This window comes from Oncorhynchus mykiss, chromosome 23 (genome assembly GCF_013265735.2).
Source record: "Oncorhynchus mykiss isolate Arlee chromosome 23, USDA_OmykA_1.1, whole genome shotgun sequence".
In the NCBI taxonomy this organism is placed as follows: domain Eukaryota; kingdom Metazoa; phylum Chordata; class Actinopteri; order Salmoniformes; family Salmonidae; genus Oncorhynchus; species Oncorhynchus mykiss.
Window position 1 is genome coordinate 11,933,975 of NC_048587.1, and position 20,354 is coordinate 11,954,328.

General features: G+C 40.3%; 1 protein-coding gene across 4 annotated transcripts in view; it reads right to left on the reverse strand.

Annotated features, from left to right (window-relative positions):
• LOC110502234 (stromal cell-derived factor 1) overlaps window positions 1-19,966 on the reverse strand; it is a 46,114-nt gene extending 26,148 nt beyond the window's left edge. Inside the window, exons 1-3 of one of the 4 annotated variants that reach the window (XM_036960213.1) lie at window positions 19,530-19,966; window positions 14,353-14,469; window positions 4,976-5,093 (exon numbers count right to left, since the gene is read on the reverse strand). In XM_036960213.1, coding sequence (XP_036816108.1) covers window positions 4,976-5,093; window positions 14,353-14,469; window positions 19,530-19,779 — 485 coding nt within the window. In that variant the 5' untranslated portion in view covers window positions 19,780-19,966. The remainder of the gene's footprint in view (window positions 1-4,975; window positions 5,094-14,352; window positions 14,470-19,529) is intronic. The other 3 variants (XM_036960212.1, XM_021580109.2, XM_021580108.2) reach the window with 3 other exon arrangements.
• Between the last annotated feature and the right edge of the window lie 388 nt (window positions 19,967-20,354).

A 20,354-nucleotide genomic window follows, 5' to 3' on the forward strand; every position in this document is an offset into this window, starting at 1 on the left:
CACAAAAGCTTGGCACATCTAGCCACCTGGATTTTTGCACCTTCTTCAAGGCAAAACTGCTCCAACTTCTTCAAGTTGAATGGGTTCTGCTGGTGTACAGCAATATTTAAGTCATACTACAGATTCTCAATTGGACTGAGGTCTGGGGCTTTGACTAGGCCATTCCAAGACATTTAAATGATTCCCATTAAACCACTTGAGTGTTGCTTTAGCAGTATGCTTAGGGTCATTGTCCCTCTCTCATTTCTTGAAGACTTAAACAGGTTTCCCTCAAGAATTTCCCTGTATTTAGCGCCATCCATCATTACTTCAATTTTGATCAGTTTCCCAGTCTTCTATGTTGAAGATTAAAAAATGATTTGCTGCATTTCCCCCCATATTCCATCCAGTTCGGTTTATTTTATAATAAATTTGTTACATTTATTTAACTAGAGGTAAAGTCACAAAATCTTATTTTCAATGACGGCCTAGGAACAGTGGGTTAACTGCCTGTTCAGGGGCAGAACGACAGATTTGTATCTTGTCAGCTCAGGGGTTTGAACTTGCAACCTTTCGGTTACTAATCCAACACTCTAACCACTAGGCTACCCTGCCGCCCCATTAGACCTGATCATATTGGATAAGTTCCCATTTATTTTAGTTTTTTCCATAACTTATTCTGTGCCTCTATATTTAAAGATGAGTAATGAATTGCATGGCCTGTAAAGGAACATTTAAAAGTGTCCTATACAATAATGGGATCTGCTGTTCCTATGTTATGTCGGAAAATGTCAGTAATGAATTCTTCTGTCCTAGTTAAAAACAAGTTATCATCCAATAAGCTTCGATTACATTTCCAATATCCTCACCGACATGGAAATTCTGTAAGAATTCTGTAAGAATTCTGCATTCTGTCCCCTATAAACACTTTCTAAACGTTGGTGCCAGCAAGAATGACATAAGAAAGTAGTCAAGACGACTAGCTTGATTGAGCTTCCACCATGTATATCTCAATAGGTCAGGATTTTTAAGCCTCCATATATCCACTATCACCCAGTGCATGTGGGTGATAGTTTGTTTATGGTCCAATAACATATTTAAAATAATCCATCTACCTTGCGGATCTGTTTGGACAATTTGCAAATTCGGATTAAAATTACTGTTAATTAATAGCATCACCCCTTTGGAGTTTCTTTGCCCATGGGAGAAGTACAGTGCATTGCGAAAGTATTCGGGCTCCTTGAACTTTGCGACCTTTTGCCACATTTCAGGCTTCAAACATAAAGATATAAAACTGTATTTTTTTGTGAAGAATCAACAACAAGTGGGACACAATCATGAAGTGGAACAACATTTATTGGATATTTCAAACTTTTTTAACAAATCAAAAACGGAAAAATTGGGCGTGCAAAATTATTCAGCCCCCTTAAGTTAATACTTTGTAGCGCCACCTTTTGCTGCGATTACAGCTGTAAGTCGCTTGGGGTATGTCTCTATCAGTTTTGCACATCGAGAGACTGACATTTTTTCCCATTCCTCCTTGCAAAACAGCTCGAGCTCAGTGAGGTTGGATGGAGAGCATTTGTGAACAGCATGTTTGATTGAAGCCTGAAATGTGGCAAAAGGTCGCAAAGTTCAAGGGGGCCGAATACTTTCGCAATGCACTGTATATGTAGTAATGAATTGTAGTAACCAAGAAAGTGTTCTATTATATTTGAGATTCTTCAAAGTAGCCACCCTTTGTCTTGATGACAGCTTTGCACATTCTTGGCATTTTCTCAACCAGCGTCACCTGGTATGCTTTTCCAACCATCTTGAAGGAGTTCCCACATATGCTGAGCACTTGTTGGCTGCTTTTCCTTCACTCTGCAGTGCAACTCAACCCAAACCATCTCAATTGGGTTGGAGGTGTGTTGGGTCATTGTCCTGTTGAAAAACAAATGGTAGTCCCTCTAAGCGCAAACCAGATGGGATGGCGTATCGCTGCAGAATGCTGTGGTAGCCATGCTGTTTATTTGTGTGCCTTTGGTTGGAACCACAAATCTCAAATTTGGACTCATCAGACCAATGGACATTTTTCCACCGGTCTTATGTCCATTGCTCGTGTTTCATGGCCAAAGCAAGTCTCTTCTTCTTATTAGTGTCCCTCAATATTGTTTTTTTGCAGCAATTCAACCATGAAGGCCTGATTCACGCAGTCTCCTCTGAACAGTTGATGTTGAGATGTGTCTGTTACTTGAACTCTGTGAAGCATTTATTTAGGCTGCGATTTCTGAGACTGGTAACTCTAACTTCCCTCTCTTCCTTTACTGTGGCGGTCCTCATGAGAGCCAGTTTCATCATTGCGCTTGATTGTTTTTGAAATTTTCCAGATTGACTGACCTTTAAAGTAATGATGGACTGTCGTTTCTCTTTGCTTATTTGAGCTGTTCTTGCCATAATATGGATTTGGTCTTTTACCAAATAAGACTATCTTGTGTATATCACCTCTACCTTGTCACAACACAACTGATTGGCTCAAACACATTAAGAAGGAAAGAAATTCCACAAATTACCTTTTAACAAGGCACACCTGTTAATTGAAATGTATTCCAGGTGACTACCTCATGAAGCTGGTTGAGGGAATGCCAAGAGTGTGCAAAGCTGTCATCAAGAATCTCAAATATAAAATATATTTTGATTTGTTTAAAAAAAAAAGTGTTTTCTACATGATTTTATCTGTGTTATTTCATAATGTTGATGTCTTCACTATTTTTCTACAATGTGAAAATAGTAAAAAATAAAGAAAAACCCTTAAACGATTAGGTGTGTCCAAACTTTTGACTGGTACTGTATATATATTAAAATATGTTTCATATCTTAATTTACTTCCACAATTAACTAATAACATGTGTAATAATGTAGGCAGTTAATGTGAAGGATTTGTTACCAGGATTGCAATTATTATTTTGGCAAACAATTATTGTGATTCATCCTATATTGTCCCTAACATCATTACCCCATAGCAACAGATGTGGGATACATACACACACACACACACACTCATACACACTCTCCACCCTTCCCCCATAAACAACCACAAGCTCAACAAGTTCAACAGTTGTTCCATCCCCGTGCCCACCTCAAGAAAATACTTGATGTGCGAATGCATATACGCTTGTAGCTGATTGAGACGGCATGCAACATTTAGCATGTATGGGAAGATTTGATTAAACAATGCCAAGTCCTAGCTGATGGAGCTCAGATACACCCCATTCCCTTGAAACACACACACGCTGGTCCCCCATTTTGACCATTTCCACAAGCATCTCTGTGCAGACAGAACTTTGATACATTTTTTCCACCAGGGCCACAATAATTTGCCCCCTCTCTCATTATCTGAGTGTGACCCCATGGGTTACTGCAGTTATTGTTGCCAGCACTGCTATGTTGTCCCCTTGATCTCGACACTTAACCCCCCACAACAAAAGTTCCCTGGGCGCCCAGTGTGGCAGACCACAGCACCTCTCCAAAAACCTGTATATGTATGTGTGACTTTCAGATGGTTGGGTTAGAAGCAGAAGTCAATTTCAGTTGGACCTTGTGTGCAAATGACCAATAAAGAGATCTTAATCTTATAATGTTGAGCAGTACCAGACCCTGTGAGTTAGGAGCTAGAGAAAAGCCAGTGCGTGAGAACACAGACCAAATATTTAGAGAAAAACAAAACTGCATCCAATTCCCAACCCCCCTCACTCACACTCACTCTTTTTCACAATAACGCTTCCTGTGGATGTGTCTAATTATGTGTGTATGGCGTACAGAATGGACAATGAGATGGGCATCAGCAGTGTGTGTGGTGTGTGTGCGCGCGCGTCTCATTTCACTGGCTGTCAGCTCCATGAGATTGATGGTATGAAATGTTTCAGAGCCAGAAGGTCTTGGGTGTGTGTATGTGCATGATTTTTCAAAATGCCGAGTTTTTGTAAGACCCCAGGACATCGGGAGATGACATCAAATCTGTCCACTACGGCCAACATTTAAAAAGTGTTGTGGTGAACCCGGGGCTATAAAAGAGCAGTCAGCTGCTTAGACCACCGGTACATCCATCCATACGAACTTTGCAAGGCCAGTCTTAATTAATGGCTAAACTAAACAATGGAGTTGTTTTTCTGAACATAAACAATCAGAATGAATGCCTGAATAAAATGAACCCTATCCCAAACCTTAACCCTAACCAAATGGAATTAATGCCTGACTGTTAACCAATCGGAATTAATGCCTTTCTGTTTTACTTAAAGCTGCAATATGGCGACCAGACCAAATTCACATAGAAATGTGAGTTATAGATCTGTCATTGAAAGCAAGTCTTAGAAGCGGTAGATCTGGTCTATGAGCACAATTTCTATGCTGCCCGTGCTTAAGTTTAATTTTTGCGTCTTTTACTTTCGGTCGGTTTTGTACACCCTCTTCAAACAGCTGAAAATACAATATTTTTGGTTATGGAAAATGTATTTCACAGCTGTTAAGATGGTACAATGAGTCTCCACACAATGATTGCTTTTTTTGTCACATAAACTGAAAGGAGGCTTACTGTTAGAATTTTAGCAACCAGGAAATGGCTTAGCAATTTCTGCATGTTTCATCTTTAACGAAGTCAGAATCAATGCCTAAATCAAGACATTGGTCACAATGGGACTCCCCTGTTGAAATAAATGTAAAACCAAATAAGTCAAAACCGGCCACTAGGGGCAACGGTGAGCACTACTATCATGAAGTAGGCTTGGCTTTTGCTAGGGTGTTGTGGTTGGCAGATGGGCGGATGCTGGATTCAAAGGTCATGTGTTCAATCCCAGTGATAGGCACTGCGGTATCAATAAACACCTCAAATGTTGATGTTTGGTGCAATTTCGAAATGTGACGTTTGGAGAAATGTCTATTTTGCAGTGAGGCTCTGAAAGCTTGTTGTTCTGTGATCTTGTCCGTCCGTACATGTGTGTGTTGGGGAGGTACTCACATCACTTGGAAGGGGCAGTTGGGTGTGTGCAGGAACTTCAGTTCTCGGATGTTGCGCTGGGGGACGGTGTTAACTGTAGAACGACACCAACACCTCTCCACCAGACTGATTGGTTTAGCTGAGGAGGGGGTTGAACAGAGAACATGAATGTAATGTACAGTAACATGAATATAATATCCTTCAACTACACATTTTGCCATGGCGAGTTTAGAAATTGTTGCAGTTTTAAAGCAAACTTTCTGCAATTCTACAAATTTTTGTCACAGGACGGAGAGAAGTTCATTAGTTTTAAAGCGAATTTCTTGCAATTCTACACGTTTTGTCAAGACTTATGCCATGTTAATGATATCTGGTGAGAACAATTAACCAAATCAAGGGGGGCCTCCTGGAGGTCAGGGCCCCTGGGCACATGCCCAGCATGCTCGTTTAGATAACTGGCTAGACTAATTTACCAATCCCCAAAATTATAGCTGGCATGGCTAATTGAGTGACGGTCAGTGACTGACATAACAAGAGACAAACTGCTAATGCCGAACCAAATTTGAAACTTGCACTTTGCGTATTCTACTATTCTAACACGCAACACGCAACCTCGACTCATTTGAGATGGTTTGGGATGAGTTGGACTGCAGAGTAAAGGAAAAGCAGCCAACAAGTGCTCAGCACATGTGAGAACTCCTTCAAGACGGTTGGAAAAGCATTCCATGTGAAGCTGGTTGAGAGAATTCCAAGAGTGTGCAAAGCTGTCATCAAGGTAAAGGGTAAAGGGGGCTACTTTAACAAATCTCAAATATGAAATATATTTTGATTTGTTTAACACTTTTTAATTACTACATGATTCCACATGTTATTTCATAGTTTTAATGTCTTCACTATTATTCTACAATGTAGAAAATAGTAAAAATAAATAAATACCCTGGAAAAAGTAGGTGTCTCCAAACTTTTGACTGGTACTATATATGATGCATGGAACTCGCAGATGAACACTCAAGGGCATCCAAAATCTAATTTGCATTTAATCTAAAATAGCGTTCGTAGGAAGCAGATGACCAACGCCCCATGATCTTCAGTGTGGATGCAGGTACAGATAAAGAAGCTGTTGAAGCATAGCCAATGCGAAATTAATGGGTTGCATAGCTTTATTACGATAACCACCAAAGCAATGCTATTGACTTTGGCCTGAACACCGACATATATATAATGCAAAGAAGGCGCAGATGAACTCACTTTTGGGTATCCAAAATCTCCTTTGCATGTGTTATTTCATAGTTTTGATGTCTTAAATATTATTCTACAATGTAGAACATAGTAAAAATAAAGAAAAACCCTGGAATGAGCAGGTGTGTCCAAACTTTTGACTGGTACTGTACAAATATATATATATTTGTCAGGGGGTCCCTAGCAGCTGGGGGCCCTAAGCAACTGCTTAAGTCAATGAGAAACATCTACAGTAAGAGATACGTGGAGAATATGAATACAACCACTCATTGTCTCAGACAACAGGAGAGAACCCAAGGCCTAGTCAAATAATACTGTCAGAGATGAGCAAGGCAACATGAGTACCCCCACTGTCAAGTTGAACATGGAGAATATTAATATTATACTACTAAACCCCTCACTTTCTTACTTTCTCTCTCACACATGTATATTGTGTATATTAGTGTGTTTGTTTAGTAAATCATGTTGTTTGGTAAGCTTTGTATTTTCTTTAACTTGGTGAGGCGGTGGATGTTTGAAATCATTTAACAGAATGTCCCAATATCAGACCGACAGTAGGCTACTGTTCTGTGGTTAATCATACCATTTTCAAGACAAGGACATTTAGATTTGTGATTAGAAATACAAAGTCGGTAATTTACTAAACAACAAATAAACATTTTGTGATAAATAGGCTTAAATAGCCCATTATTTGTTGAACATTTCTGAAGTTAAAAGGTAATTTAATGAGAGTAGGTCTAGTCCTAATTCAATTTCATACCACATTAAGCTCAGTGTTTAGGGCGTTCACTGCTCTAGAATGTAGAGAAAAACGGGGTAATTCAATAAGGGATATTATGAAAGTAATGTCAAAACATTGTTTTCTTTTGCCCTATGTCATTATAAATCACATTGAATTAATCATTAGATTGTTCTCTACAATATTATAACCATAATAGACATGTACTTGACAGTTGTTGATGAAATAAGAACGTTAATTTGCTTTCCATGGCATTGTTGAATACTAATTCCTGATTGGCTTGAAGTGTATTCTAGAGCGTGCATTATTTCCCTGTAATGAACAGTACATCAGCATGGTAGCAATGGCTGTAGTTAATTCTTACATGGTTTGTCTCATTTATAATGGTATCTATTCCTTTCTTTAATATTTTGGCATAAACCAGAGCAATCAATTTGTAATCAACATTTAATAAAGTAATTAGTCTCCAATTGTCAATGAGAGAAGGGTCTTTATCGGGCTTCGGAATCAATGAAATAAGGTCCTGTTTCATAGTGGAGACCATTTCCCCATTTTTAATGCAATCTTGAATCATATTGAAAATCGAGTCTTATAGTAATTCCCAAAACTGTCTATAGAATTCAACTGACAGGCCATCATGGCCGGGTGATTTCCCTTTTTTCATTGAATTCAGAGGCTCTCTAATTTCTTCAATTGACACAGGTGAATCGCAAACTGAGTGGAAATCATCCTCAATTACAGGGACATAATTCAGAATGTGGCAAATGTAGCTTTCACAACCATCTTCCTGAAATTGAGAGCTGTAAAGGTTTTCATTAAAGGAATTGACAAATTATGATATTGTAATGAAACAGCAGGGAGCAAGTCTCGAACCCTCGACCTTCGAGCCCGAGGTCCGGCGCGCTATCGACTGTGCCGCAAAAGCATGCTCGTGCGGCAGGGACGACTTCCGCGCTTATAAACACAGGGTCGTTACACTATTACCATGATGATATATGACGTCTGATGAATTTACACTTACAGGGCAAGGGGATGAGAAAGGAAGGAATTAATTTTAAATGGACCGCCCTTGGCAGGAAATTTGTCACACGTTCATCCTGCAACAATTGTGTTTTCAGCCACTGGTAGCATGTGGGTTCTTTATTTGCGATACAGTCAATTATGATGTCAAATTAAATTAACTATATAATTATTAATATATGCCTACTGTATGATAGCTAGCAAATTAGTTAGCTAACTAACATTAGCCTGCCTAACTGGAACTTCTGAAGAAGGAAAATGTTTTATTTTTACAATTTACAAAAGTTAACCGAACAAAAACAGCATTACTTTAATGAAGGGTTTGAGCCATCATGTGCATGAGTAGCACAATTCTAAACTTACTTAAAAAAAATTATATACACTTGTATGTTGACTTCTCCATATTAATGTTGGTTTTAAGTTTTGACTGACTTTTCTTAGCGGATGTACTATCATCCCGAATTGAACTATGGGGCATTTCAGGTCTGAAGTGAACATAATTGTATACTCCATTAAAAACGAGGGCTGGGGGGCTTACGTTGCAAACTTCTCTTGCTTGGCTAATCATTTGGACCAACGACAAATATGGCCGCGGGGATTCCCCCAATGGCATAAGGCAAGGTTAAGTGGTTGAGGGTATGTCTTTCATGAATTTGAACGGGCTAAACTAGCATGTCTGTTTGGTTACCATGGCAACTACTGTAGCAATCTACTAAACTTGCTAGCTACTTCAGTGGATGTTCAACACATTTCTACCAGCAAATGAACACATTTCTAGTGGCAAATGTTTTCAATTATAACCATTGTATAAAAGAGAATCAACTCGGGGCTCTATGCGTTCTCTGGAAAATAATGCAACTCCGTGGAAGGTCAGTTCCACTCCGCTAGTGAGTCGTGGAACACAACCTCCACGTCGTTCATTATTTTCCATAGAACGCATAGCCCCTTGTTGATTATCCCTTACGTGACCAATGCTAGTTTAGAATCATATTGAAAATCGAGTCTTATAGTAATTCCCAAAACTGTCTATAGAATTCAACTGACAGGCCATCATGGCCAGGTGATTTCCCTTTTTTCACGGAGGACCAAACCTGCCTTAATTAGAATTAAATGAAGAAATGCACACATAAATAGATAACTAAAACAATGCTTCTTTGCAATATCTAATTATTCAAACTTTAATTAATTTAATCTTATTTGCTCCAATATGATAATGAGGGGGTGTCAATCAAACGTCTGTGGGTGGTATCTAACTCACCATTGGTTGAACAATGTAATGGCACGTTACTTCGATCGCTTTTGCACCCGCTATGTGAAGCTAGCCACAATAACGAATAGCCACGATAGTATAATTTGTGGTTCGCCTTCAAAATAAAAATCCCTCATTGACACTGATACAAATAGTGGAATCATGCTACATTTGGACTAGATAGTGGTGGTGAATTGCATGCATTGTACAACCTTGCCAATAGATCTTGGATCCATTAAATATTCACAACTGTGAAGAGTTTACACAAATATTAGCATCGTAGTGCTTATTTTAGGACTTTAACTGTGGGAAATCACCTCACTATTCAGCCTATTTACCTATGGATCCATGAAAAGGGTTATCAGCCTACTCAGTGACACCCAGAGAACACAACTGTGAAGAGTTTACAAATATTACGTTGTAGCTCATATTGCGGGACTTTGACTATGGGAAATCACCTCACCTGTCAGTCTTTTGTGCGTATTGGACATTGCAATATAAATGTACAGCCTTACCTATGGATCTTGGGTCCATGAAATGGGGTATCAGCCAACTCAATTACGCACACAGAACACAACGGTTAAGATTACAAAATATTAAGTTCATAACTCTTATTGCAGGACTTTGTTGAGTGCATTTGCTGTTTGTGTCGGTTGTGTTTCAGATTATTTTGTGCGTAATATAAATTAATGGTAAATAATGTATTGTCATGAGTCAATTTTATTGTAAATAAGAATATAATATGTTTCTAATGTAGATGCTACCATAATTGTGGATAATCCTGACTGCATCGTGAATAATGACTAGTGAGAATGCGTTGTTGGCTAGAGAGCACATGCCAATTCCAGAGTGGTCACACTCATTATGTAACGCAACATTTTTTGTGAGAAAACTATCAGTAGAGTTGAAAATGTGATGGAAACTCATTTAACTAGTGTTTTTTTTTCGGCATATGGGAATTTAAACACAATGTATTTTTATGTGCACTACATCATCATGCACAGCCATTTATCTGCAACAAGTCAATTTGATGGAAACACATCTCTGGTGGGAAAATGCACATATTGTTTTTATGCAGATTTTAGAATATTTGGATGAAAATGTGTCACCAATTGGATGGAAACCAAGCAAATTACACTAACAAAAGTGTTGAAATGTTCAGCAACATGTGCAGTAAATTCTAAAATGACTTTTGTGTTGAAAGGTATATAATACACTTATTGTCATCTCCCTATCACTACATGCTGTGACGTGGGCCTGGAAGGTGACAAATCTACAAGCTGCCTGCCTGTGGCCTAAGGGCCTTACTGGGATGTACAGCATCAGTCTCTCTGTCTCGCTGCCATTCTGTCAACATGAAACTCAGCAAAAAAAGAAATATCCCTTTTTCAGGAACCTGTCTTTCAAAGATAATTTGTAAAAATCCAAATAACTTCACAGATCTTCATTGTAAAAGGGTTTAAACACTGTTTCCCATGCTTGTTCAATAAACAATTAATGAACATGCACCTGTGGAACGGTCCTTAAGACACTAACAGCTCACAGATGGTAGGCAATTAAGGTCACAGTTATGAAAACGTAGGACACTAAAGAGGCCTTTCTACTGACTCTGAAAAACACAAAGAAAGTTGCCCAGGGTCCCTGCTCATCTGCGTGAATGTGCCTTAGGCATGTTGCAAGGAGGCATGAGGACTGCAGATGTGGCCAGGGCAATAAATTGTAATGTCTGTACTGTGAGAAGCCTAAGACAGCGCAGACAGGGAGACAGGACGGACAGCTGATCGTCCTCGCAGTGGCAGACCACGTGTAACAACACCTGCACAGGATTGGTACATCCAAACATCACATCTGCAGGACAGGTACAGGTTGGCAACAACAACTGCCCGAGTTACATCAGGAACGCACAATCCCTCCATCAGTGCTCAGACAGAGAGGCTGGACTGAGGGCTTGTAGGCCTGTTGTAAGGCAGGTCCTCACCAGACATCACCGGCAACAACATCGCCTATGGGCACAAACCCACTGTCGCTGGACCAGACAGGACTGGCAAAAAGTGCTCTTCACTGACGAGTCGCGGTTTTGTCTCATCGGGGGTGATGGTTGGATTCGTGTTTATCGTTGAAGGAATGAACGTTACACTGAGGCCTGTACTCTGGAGCGGGATTGGAGGTGGCGGATCCGTCATGGTCTGGGGTGGTGTGTCACAGCATCATCGGACTGAGCTTGTTGTCATTGCAGGCAATCTCAACACTGTGTGTTACAGGGAAGACATCCCACTCCCTCATGTGGTACCCTTCCTGCAGGCTCATCCTGACATGACCCTCCAGCATGACAATGCCACCAGCCATACTGCTCATTCTGTGCGTGACTTCCTGCAAGACAGGAATTTCAGTGTTCTGCCTTGGCCAACAAAGAGCCTGGATCTCAATCCCATTGAGCACGTCTGGGACCTGTTGGATCGGAGGGTGGGGGCTAGGGCCATTCCCCCCAGAAATGTCTGGAACTTGCAGGTGCCTTGGTAGAAGAGTGGGGTAACATCTCACAGCAAGAACTGGCAAATCTGGTGCAGTGCATGAGGAGGAGATGCACTGCAGTACTTAATTCAGCTGGAGGCCACACCAGATTCTGACTTACTTTTGATTTTGATCCCCCTTTGTTCAGGGACACACTCCATTTCTGTTCATCACATGTCTGTGGTACTTGTTCAGTTTCTCTCAGTTGTTGACTCTTATGTTCATACAAATATTTACACATGTTAAGTTTTCTGAAAATAAACGCAATTGACAGCGAGAGGACGTTTTCTTTTTTGCTGAGTTTATTATATGTAGCCACTCAAATTCATACGGACACAATCACTGACTTCTATTCACTTTGTCTACCTTCCCCATTCTTCAATCTGGGATATATATTTTAGTTGACACACCTGTGTGATGTATCTGATATACAGTGAATTTCGAAAGTATTCAGACTGCTTGAATTTATTCACCTTTTGTTACGATAGTCTTATTCTAAAATTGATTAGATATTTTTGTCCCTTATCAATCAACACAGTACCAAATAATGGCAAAATGAAAACAGGTTTTTAGAAATTTTTGCAAATGTATTAAAAAATAAAAAACAAAATACCTTATATACATAGATATTCGAACCCTTTGCTATGAGACTCGAAATTGAGCTCAGGTGCATCCTGTTTCCATTGATCAACCTTGAGATGTTTCTACATCTTGATTGGAGTCCACCTGTGGTAAATTCAATTGATTGGACATGATTTGGAAAGGCACACACATGTCCAACAGTTGACAGTGCATGTCATAGCAAAAACAAAGCCATGTGGTCAAAGGAATTGTCAGAGCTCGAAGACAGGATTGTATCGAAGTATAGATCTGGGGAAGGGTACCAAAAAACGTCTGTAGAATTGAAGGTCCCCCAGAACACAGTGGCCTCCATCATATTTAAATGGAAGAAGTTTGGAACCACCAATACTCTTCCTAAAGCTGGCCAAACTGTGCAACCGAGGGAAAGGGTCTTGGCCAGGGAAATTCCTCTGTGGAGATGGAAGAACCTTCCAGAAGGACAACCAGCACTCCACCTGCAGCACTCCACCAATCAGGCGTTTATGGTAGAGCGGCCAGACGTAAGCCACTCCTCAGTAAAAGGCACGACTGTCCACTTGGAGTTTGCCAAAAGGCACCTAAAGGACTGAGAAACAAGATTCTCTGGTCTGATGAAACTAATATTGAATGCTTTGGCCTGAATGCCAAGCGTCATGTCTGGATGAAACCTTGCACCATCCTTACAGTGAAGCATGGTGGTGGCAGCATCATGCTGCGGGTATTTTTTTCAGCAGCAGGAACTGGGAGACTAGTCAGGATCGAGGGAAAGATGAACGGCGCAAAGTACAGAGAGATCCTTGATGAAAACCTGCCCCAGAGCGTTCAGGACCTCAGACTGGGGTGAAGGTTTTACCTTCCAACAGGACAAGGACCGTAAACACACAGCCAAGACAACACAGAAGTGGCTTCGGGAGTTTCTGTATGCCCTTGAGAGGCCCAGACTTGAACCTGATTGAACATATCTGGAGATTCCTGAAAATAGCTGTGCAGCGACAGTCACCATCCAACCTGACAGAGCTTGAAAGAATCTGCAGAGAAGAATGGGAGAAAGTCCCCAAATACAGGTTTACCAAGGTCGTTGTGTCATACCCAAGAAGACAAGACGGTAATCACTGCCAAAAACACAGTACTGAGTAAAGGGTCTGAATGCTTATGTAAGCGTGATATTTAAGTTTGTTAGAAATTTGCTTTGTCATTATGGGGTGTTGTTTTGATGATTTAAAAAAATGTAATCAATTTTAGAATAAGGCTGTAACGTAACAAAATGTGGAAAAAGTCAAGGGGTCTGATTACCTTCCGAATGCACTGTACATGAATAAAAATGTATTCACCCTGGACTTGCGTTGCATTTACTTTAGACTTTTTGAATCACAAGCTCCAAGTGTCTTTGTGTTTAAGTTACAACAGAAGTTAGTCAAAGGTAGTGTGAAGACCCAACATTACAAACATGCTATGAAAAGTAGTATTGTAATCTAACAACAATAAAATGAGTTTATACAAAACTCATCCCCAAAATGTATCCTTTGAAAGCCTTGATATTGTAGATAGCTGACAACAGGGTGGCAGGTCTTTTGATGTGCTGCTCTAAAGTTCCATTGCCTAGCAGACTCATCTGGGGATAGGGGGATGGACACATGTTAGTTTTGACAAATGTTTGGGAGCTTTTTACAGAGAGGGGAGAGCAAGAGTTTTGGCGTGAGTACAGTAAATCCAATCCAACCAGTGGCCCTTGATAATATGCTATGTTATCACACAGGCAGAACTACCATAGTGAAGTAGGTTTACATAGTGCATCGAGTATACTAATATGAGTGTAGACTACTTCTCTGTACTCTGGAGAGATCGCAGTTAGTTGGTCAGAAGGCTTTGAAAGTCCTTGGACCATTCTGTCTCTGTAGCACCTGGAGAGAGATGGATAAGGGTGAGTGCTAGAAAGGTGAGTGCTAGAAAGAGAGACAGCGCTCAACCCTGACCTCCCACTGGCCCAGGGCCTCCTCCCTAGTTTAATGCAATATAAAGGAAAACAATATCATGACTCACTGACACAGAGTGCTCCATGTTCCTGCTGGTAGCAAGCCTCAACCTGGATGCAGAGGAATGTCCTGCTGGTAGGTTTGCATCTATCTCCACCAGGCTCCAATAAATCAGTTGACAACCCTGCCATGATTAACAAAATAAAATGTTATCTGTATTTAGGATTCATTCATCAGTTTGCCTACTTGACATTCATGTCTCTAAATGACAACATTAGATCTGATTAAAAGTATACATGCCATTTGTGATAACAGCTATGACAAATTACATGGCATACATGTGAATTTATAGCTAACGCAAACTCACTCACTTTTGTACATCGCCTTGGTCTGTACAATTTACCTTATTTTAGCGCCCCAAAAACGTAATACTTCCAGATCAACTGTAATGTCAAATACCATTGTAAAGCACAATTTCTTCCCTTTCCAACAGAATCAATTACATGACCCCCATGCTGCCCGTTTCTGCATAATTCAAGAAGACAATGAGCCACGTCGGGTCTTTTTAAAAATGGCGGGTGGGGAAGCGAATTTTTTATTTTTTTTTTCACTCGATCTGTCCAACTTATCACCTTATTGCCTCTAAAACGTAAATAAAACACTATAAAGAGTTTATATAATGTGTCATTACATACCTATTTGAAGGTTTGTGTTGAATATGAATCGGGTTTTTAGGGCGGTGCTAAAGTAGAAGTAAACGGTGGCTTTGAGAATGATGATCGCATGCAATGATGACGCAAAATAATTACTAGGTATCCCCCCTTACCCCCTGTCAATGTCCATTTCTTGTTTTTAAACGATGAGAGAAGTGCTATACCTGGTGGAGAGAGATTGTAAGACAGAAATAGTTGCTTTTTGCGTGCTATACGTTACGACATCACACGTCACGATGTAACGGAGGGTCAGTTTTTTAAACTTTTCTCCAATACTATAGAGCCATTACCATGTCGATCAAAGCTTGAATAGAAACCTAGTTCACACCCCCGATTTTGAAGCCAACACAGTCGCTACAGTCCCATTAGTTTTCTTTGTAGCCTCGTTTGAATGTTGTGGTTGCGCACATTTGTATGGAATGGGGTGAGTTTACGTTAGCTAAGATATTATTTATATTATGGCACCGCGCCTCTTCTCACTAACAATTGCTAAGGCGAACAGCAAATGTCACTATTGTGGCTAATCCTTATTGTGGCTAGCTTCACATAGGTGACTTATTCCATCATGACAACATGCTCCTCCTTATTTGACTGTAGTTAGCTAGCTGCTAGCTTAGATGTTGGTCATTGTTGGCACTGAATTTTGCAGCCAAACTGCTTCAAAGATGGATGATGTCAAGAATTATCAAATGTAGCTAGCTAACTAAATTATAACTTATTTAGTAATAGAGTGGATACTTAACATGGTTATCTAGCTACTGTGAGCTAGCAAACATGCATTGCCTCTTACACATGCCACAATTCTGCTTGCTTTACATTTGACATATTTATCTACCGTAGCTAGCTAGATAATAATGATTTATGACTCTTGCAGTTTAGTTCCTTATCTAGCTAACTGTAAAACTGAGAGTCTGGCTGTAAAACTAAGCTAGCTAGCCACCTCGACTTTATCTGTTGTAACCAAGCTAGCTAGCTTGATAATCACTCAGTAACGTTAGCTTACCATGCTTTTCTGGCCAGCTGGACATTCCTTTAGCACATCCCGGTCGACTACTTCTTGCATACTCCCATTTCTTCCTCTTCTTCTGTGGGTTTTATGGCGGACTACAACCCAAAAAGGTGTATTGCTGACACCAACGGGACCAAAACAAGGTAAAAGAAAATCCATATGTGATAGGGAAACTAATTTAATCCAACTAAATAAAAAGAGTACATTGGCAAAACCAAAACAAAACTCTCACTTCTTCCTTCTTTCAAATCTCCATATCTCCCTTCTCAGGCTTTACTGACAATATTCCATGTAACTCCTCCGCCGATAAATCTTTCAGTCCCAGGAACCGCTCTGCCGCATCCACAATGATGTCTATCTTCCTGGACCTTCTCTAGCTTGATAGTGCCATTAATCACCATAGCTATAAAGGACACAAAGCCCACCGTCTTAACCTTTAAAATGTCAGGGTACTGCGGGTGAAAGGCAGCCCCTGCAGCCTGCAGTGAAGGCCTATCCACCACCATGGACTCTTCAGGAGCCATTCAAATCCTCAACCCTTTCAAAAGCTGCTGCATGTGAAATGCTCTGGACAGCCCTGACTTTGGCCACCTAATTCTCTTTTACCCTTGTCGGGCAATTGAAAGATATAGCTTCATGGTTCCCACCACAATTGCAACATTTTCCTCACTTTTAAAACACATGATATTATCTTTTCCACAAGTAGGACATATCGGCTTCTCGCTTCTGCAAACACTTTACAATGATCACACTGCATTGGTCTTGGTATAAATGTTCTGACTCTGTATTTTATATAATCCAACTGCACTTGAGTAGGGGGAGACTCCATATCAAAAAACTAAAGAACAGATAAGACTACTACTCTTCACTTTTTCACCATTCACCACACGATTCATCCAGCGTGCATCAATCACTCCAGGAATATTTTTCATCTCTTCAAAATCAACTTCCCTCGAAACGCCAGATATAAGGGGTGCTTTGTTCCGAAGAGACACATGACACTTATCAAATTGGGCGAGACGCAACGTACGTTCCTTCTGATCAGCAGAAGCACCAAAAATCTAAACAAGCCTGATCCTGAAACCCTTGACTCTCACCCAGCACTCTCTCCACCAGTTTGGATATCTCAAACGGTTTCTTCAAGATTGGTAATCTGCTCAGCTTCTCCTCATTAACAAACCCTAACTCCCTCTAGATACAAAGGGACATTCTCATCACTGTACACTAATTTGCTCCGTCATCCATTCTTTTGGACAATATTCCAATTCTCCTTGATTCTACCGCCATTGGATTCAGAATCCACTTCATTGTCCGCTTCCGCCATCTATTTTTGCCTCCACACGAGTAGGCCACCACTCCCATCTCTTGATCTTCTTCTATGTTTAAAACGATATGGCTGTAGTCCGGTGCCTTATTGTCAAAAGCAGCCCACTCGTAACACAGCCACCTAGTGCAGGCAGGCAGTCAATGGCTCAGTGTTCCAAAACTGTTGATCTGTTTCTACATCAAGCAAGGACAATGTTCCATTTGTTGTTTTTGTGTGTTTTTATTGTGCACGTGCAGCACAGCAACATATAGATTTTATCTGCTATCCCCCCCAAAATATATCATATTAAGACATAGCTATACGCTACACATTATTGTTTGGGGGGATGGAGAGGGGGTGCTAATGTGAAACATGGCCTTTAAACTTTGAACACCATTCTGTAATACTGAACGCAGCCCAGGCAAAGGCAAATCCAGTAACGTGCCGTGGCATTGATCAACCAACGGTGTGTTAGATTCCATCCACATACATTTGCTTGACACCCCCTCGTTATCATATTGGAGGAAGAAATACAGAAATAATTACCCCTTTCAAAGGCACTTAAATATTTTGTCTTCCCCATTTACCCTCTGAATGGTACATAAACTCAATCCATATCTCAATTGTCTCAAGACTTAAAAAATGCATCTACACTGATTGAAGTGGATTCACCTGGTCAGTCTGTATCATGGAAAGAGCAGGTGTTGTTAATGTGTTGTATTCTCAGTGTATATGGTAGAGACATGGGGTTTGGACCATTGTTTTTCTGATGCAATTCTCTATTGAATTGACATTTGTATAAACCATTAATAAAAAAAATATTTTATGGGTGATCACCTTTCGCAACCCTGGCAAATAACAGCCATCAGACATTTTTTGAAAAGGGGTTAGTAGGCTATATCCTGTCCCTAAATCTCACACATATTTTCCGTGAAATTGTGCAAAACGTAGGCCTATTGCAGCATTTCGTGCATGTTGGTTGTTCGAGGCGCATGTGTCTTCTCGTTTCATTTGTATCTTTGCCATGAATGAGATCTCACAAAAATGCACAATATATTGCAATAGTTCTTGCATGATTTTACTCGAAATCGGTGAGATCACGTTGCCTGTCCAGATACAATCTCGGGTTATTTGCAGCCTGTTTAATAGATTATCTTTATTAAAAGAGACGCAACGAATTTTATAGAGCAGCTCCAGGGAAAGATAGCCAAACGCAATTAAATAATGTTTTATGTAGTTCTGCTATTGCACAATTTAAAAACGTTTCAAGTTTCAGTTTCAACCCTCTTCATCGACAAATTCTCACTATAGCCCCGGTGCTTAACGGTCATCAAGTGAGGTGATAACAACCTGGATTAACCCTCTCCTTCCACAAAAGAAGTACCCTGAGGTCATTGTAATGACGCGACACCTGAACCAGCCGCATTACCAAGAGAAAGAAGCCGCAGTAGAGAGCCATCTACCTGGCTGAGTGATGTCGCCAGCACCGCTATCGCACTGGCTTTGTGTTGGAGGCTAATTTGAGGGTAATTAAATGGTAACAAAAGGGAGGACAAATACACATATTAATCAGCAATCCGACTGAGGTCTGCTGCGCTACAGACAGCCTATATGCACACACTACTAGAGTTCTAGTGCCCGGGTGGGGTTGCTTTACGCACGACGTGTAGGCTATACATGCGCTATGCCACTTGTTATTGCTGCTCATGGGGAATATAGCTGGAAATATATGATATTCCGAGGGGAAATTCAAAGTGCCATTCATCGAAGGGTTTAGTTGAAAATACAATTATGTGCATAGGCTATAGCAAAGTGAACATAGGAACTAGACTTTCAATAATCAAATAAAGCAGGTTGGTTGTTGGTGATCCCACTCTTTCAATTATTCAAAACAGAAGTAATAAATTCTATAAAATAGTTTACACTATATTTAATTGCACCACGATCAGACAATTGTTTAGGCTAGGGCCAATACAAATAAAACAGCCTAAATTATTTTAATTACGAGTGGCTAATGTATATCTGATAGTGGCATAAACAGTAGAATGACAAAAATGATCAGGTGCATCGCACTAGAACAACCTTTTAACATGCAGCGCCTCGGGCACACACCGAACCACCCCACGGGGGCATAAAACATATCCAGACAATTACATGAATGCTTTATGTTAATAACGAATAACAAATAATAGCTAAACTCATCCACCGTAACCTACCTTGTGAGAAAGGAGCGTATGTCGCCACAGCGAGCACAGCCATAACCGCCAAGTATTTCAAATCCATGATTAACGATACCGGTCGGATAATCTGTTCAATGTAGAGTCCAGATCGCACTGTGAAAGTGTGGGTCGGAGTGTTGAAGTTATGCACGCTGCAGAGGAGGAAAGGGAAAGTGGGAGTGTCTGAGGATGAACAAATTACCCCTCCCCCACACACGCGCGAACGCACACACGCACGCGGACTCATACACACACATTCTCAGAAGATGGAAGTGTGTGTGTGTGGATTTAATTTATGACTCCCTGGCAAGGCGAGTTTCCTCTATCAGAAATCTCTGGACCTGAATCAAAGTGTTACGAAAATCTTTGCAAACTTCCCATGCTTTACCTCAAATAAAATGTTATTGGTCACATACACGTGATTAGCAGATGTTATTGTGGATGTAGCGAAAAGCTTGTGCTTCTAGCTCTGACAGTGCATGGGGAATATAACTGGAAGTATATAAAAATATAAACAAAAATAAGACTCACAGTTGAATTCGGAAGTTTACATACACTTAGGTTGGAGTCATTTAAAACGCTCCACAAATGTCTTGTTAACAATCTATAGTTTTGGCAAGTCAGTTAGGACATCTACTATGTGTATGACACAAGTAATCTTTCCAACAATTGTTTACAGACAGATTATTTCACTTATAATTCACTGTACCACAATTCCAGTGGGTCAGAAGTTTACATACACTAAATTGACTGTGCCTTTCAACAGCTTGGAAAATTCCAGAAAATGATGTCATGGCTTTAGAAGCTTCTGATAGGCTAATT